Source organism: Suillus subaureus, assembly GCF_016647635.1.
Source record: "Suillus subaureus strain MN1 chromosome Unknown BJ212scaffold_160, whole genome shotgun sequence".
Lineage (NCBI taxonomy): Eukaryota > Fungi > Basidiomycota > Agaricomycetes > Boletales > Suillaceae > Suillus > Suillus subaureus.
Window position 1 is genome coordinate 19,035 of NW_024538716.1, and position 3,175 is coordinate 22,209.

Here is a 3,175-nt window from a genome sequence, read left to right on the forward strand (position 1 = left end):
TCAAAGCTGACAGTCTAGAATGTTCGCCTTCTAGAACCAGGACACATGATGCAAAGATTACATACCATGCACATTGTCTGCATGTGGGGTAAGTGTCTCTGGCTGTGTTGGTTCAGGTAGACGTGTGTAGAACTGCAGGACACAGTTTTTTCACACCATCCATTCTCAGGCAAAAAATAAGCCACCCCCCTTTTATTCAAGTTGTTATTCCTCAAGTTGGTGCAGCCCACGGATGTGAAGGCAGACCACTGAGATGTTATCAATGCATGCTTGTGAATGTTGAGTTGTACATGTCCATGAGGGCTTGCATTCGACAACATCTTTTCCTTGTCACTGCGCGCTGTTGTAGGAGACAAAGAAAGTCAGACTGATTGATATGCCTATGAAACAAGGGAGATATAGTATTTTACAATAGATCTGCTGGTCCTCCCTATCACCTCGGTGCTGGATGTGAATGATTGATGTCAGTATTAAAGCCTGGGGAAAGAAACTAGGTGGGCAGTCAGCAATTGCCATGCCTCTTGCTCACAGGGCAGTCTAGCTGTCCATTCATCTCCTACTCTTCCACCCTTTGCCACTCCCCCCATAAGCTCATGCATCAAAAACAGCATCTGAAAAACCCACAGCTTGAAGTGTGTTCCATATGTGACATGGAACAGCATGCCTAGTATGACATCACATCTGGCGCATCGTCCAATCGCATCCTATCAAGTCCTTCCAAATTGGTAAGATTGCCTCCTGCACCAGCTAAAACTACCTGTCAACATCATTCAAACTATCATTTCCAAGAAGGCCAACCTTTGTATATCCTCATGCTTTAACATGTGGGTACTGGATAACGTGCTCTGTGGCACGTGTTCTCTCTCAAGGAGCAGGGTATTTGGTGACGCCTTACCACTGACAAGTAGCATGCAGCATCCACTGCAGGAAGTCAGTAGTCCAATTCAGGCTGGGAATGGAATGAATACTTGCATACATATGTAGAAGCCACAGGTGTCAGGAAGCTGGAGTTTTATTTAGCTGAATGAGCCAGAGATGCTGTGTAGAAGGTTGTGTGTACTTCCAGCAGTACAGCAAAGACACAGGACTGGTGACCAGTTCAACTGACTACATCCTTCAGAAAGAATGTGTGGTTTCGATGTACTGCCAAACTGGTTGATCTCTGAGTCGGAACAGCACAGTATGAGTGGCAGGGTGAAGCAGCCCATAGTGGGGGTACATATAAACCAGTCTGTTTATGGGTCTATCATCAAGACACATCCACAGGTGTGCTGACAGATTTGTGTGACTGAGCATGCTGGTCCAGTACTTTGGAAATTTGTGTTAGTACGGTTGGCCATTACAAGGATTACATCTTCACAGCCATGGCCATGTAGCATTGTGGGCAGAACTGACGAGTTCTGTCAACTGGTTTGGCAGAACTGTGAAAAATTGTTGGCAGAACTTGGCAAAACTCAGGGTTGGCAGAGAACTAGTCCATAGTAATATGTATGTACATTGCATATAACTTTAAAAGTGTGAAAACAGAGTCACAGACACTCTTGGCTGATCCTTTGTCCCAGAATATGGTTCATGCTGGTGGCCACCCACTGCCCAGTGCCATACCTAAGATTCAATGATAACTTTGAGTGTCTTGACAAAGTTGCCAGCAGATCTGGCCACTACTTCTGGAAATGTCAGCACTGCCATATCATCTGCCACTGCAAGGATGCTACTCCCAAACTTCACCAAAAAGCCCAGACATTTATTATGAACAAGGCAGAGGGCAACGAAAAGCCTGCATGTTGTTGGCATATGCATATGCACACTTGCGAGGAGGTTGGAATCAATGTTGATGTCACCCAGAATCTGGAAGCCAATTTTGCATGGGTGCCTCCACTTGTAGCAGAACCACAAGATGTAGACAACCTCCTTGCAGGTCCTGAGACCATATCAGCTAATGAAATTGCCGAAGCATTTGTTGCTCTCAAAGCACAGGAGAATCTGGAAGAATTTATGAGTATTGACAATGCGGAGGTCCTTGAGGGGAAGGCATTTGATTTTGCTGAATTGGAGCGGGTTGACTAAGGGATAGTACCCCAAGCTGCTGTGGATGAGATTGATGTTGTGGATCATGATGGTGAGGATGATGGATGGCACAAGGCATCATTGATGTCTTTGGTAGGACTGATGGTCAATATTGATGTTGTAGATAGAAAAATTTCACTGCCAGAGTTATGCCACTTGGCAGAACCGGTTATTCTGCCAGCTCTGCTGGCAAAATCAACCTCTGCCCACAACACTACTATCCAGGCAATGGCATTAGGCTCAAGATTGTTCTTTCTGAATTACCATGTAGGGAGCCAGCCTTCTGCCACTTGCCACTTGGTCAGGTATACAAATTTTTCCCAACTTAAAGCTTAAAGGAGAACATGCTTCATATCTTCACATCTGTCTTTGGTATGTCAGATTTCCTGTGAATGCAATATGAGGTTGTCCTGTGGCAAGCCTGAAGTTGAACTATTAACAATCTGCTTAACAAGTCATTCAATTTTATGGTGAAGCATACTGTGCCAATGTGTACCCCTTGAAGCTTGAAGCTGAGCTTAAGCGACCAAGTTCTGCCAGTGGCTGTAGTGCCTGTGATATGTGTTAGTGCTGAGCAAGCCTCAACTGGATAAGCACCTCGTCATCCTCCAGCTGCATTCCACCATCATCCACATCATTCCATTTGATCTCAGGTAATTCTTGCACCTTTTGTTTTGTATCACTCTACGGTGAGTAACAGAATTCAATCGATTCATTACCCAATGCCTCACAATCACCACCACTAAACAGACTTACTACACAAAACATTGTTTTATGACATCACCTTAAAGGATTCAACGTTATAGCTTCGTCTTCTATCCTTGGATCAGTGTCCCAGTAAGTCTCAAGGTAATTTCCACTCCTGTGGTTTCTAACCTATAGCTGTCTTTACTTGCTAGTAAGACTTTATCTCACAATCTGTGCTACAATTATCATTGTCTCCTTGTTGAGGAGTTATTGCGAGTATACCCATCTCTCCTTCCTTCTCTCCTTCTGACCTTATCATCAGATTTTGGATATGTCCAAGGGAGCTTGGGAGAAGTTGGCCCAGGTCACTGTCAAGGGTGCTGAGCATGACTCTCGTGAATGCTTGCCCCATCCCCAATGT

General features: G+C 44.8%; 1 protein-coding gene across 1 annotated transcript; it reads left to right on the top strand.

Annotated features, from left to right (window-relative positions):
- Positions 1 to 1,699: 1,699 nt before the first annotated feature.
- On the top strand, positions 1,700 to 2,134 carry BJ212DRAFT_1402875 (uncharacterized protein). The gene is made up of 2 exons (XM_041337363.1): positions 1,700 to 1,730; positions 1,871 to 2,134. Exons 1-2 carry the CDS (start codon positions 1,709 to 1,711, stop codon positions 2,065 to 2,067), a joined length of 219 nt encoding a protein of 72 aa, XP_041185668.1. The 5' UTR covers positions 1,700 to 1,708; the 3' UTR covers positions 2,068 to 2,134.
- The last annotated feature ends 1,041 nt before the right edge of the window (positions 2,135 to 3,175 follow it).

What these genes read in the sequence shown, in the direction of transcription:
- BJ212DRAFT_1402875 (XM_041337363.1), top strand. Translation starts at nt 1,709, where the DNA reads ATGCTACTCCCAAACTTCACCA. An exon ending in GCTACTCCCAAACTTCACCA is followed by an intron (nt 1,731 to 1,870) that starts AAAAGCCCAGAC and finishes ATTTTGCATGGG; the next exon opens with TGCCTCCACTTGTAGCAGAA.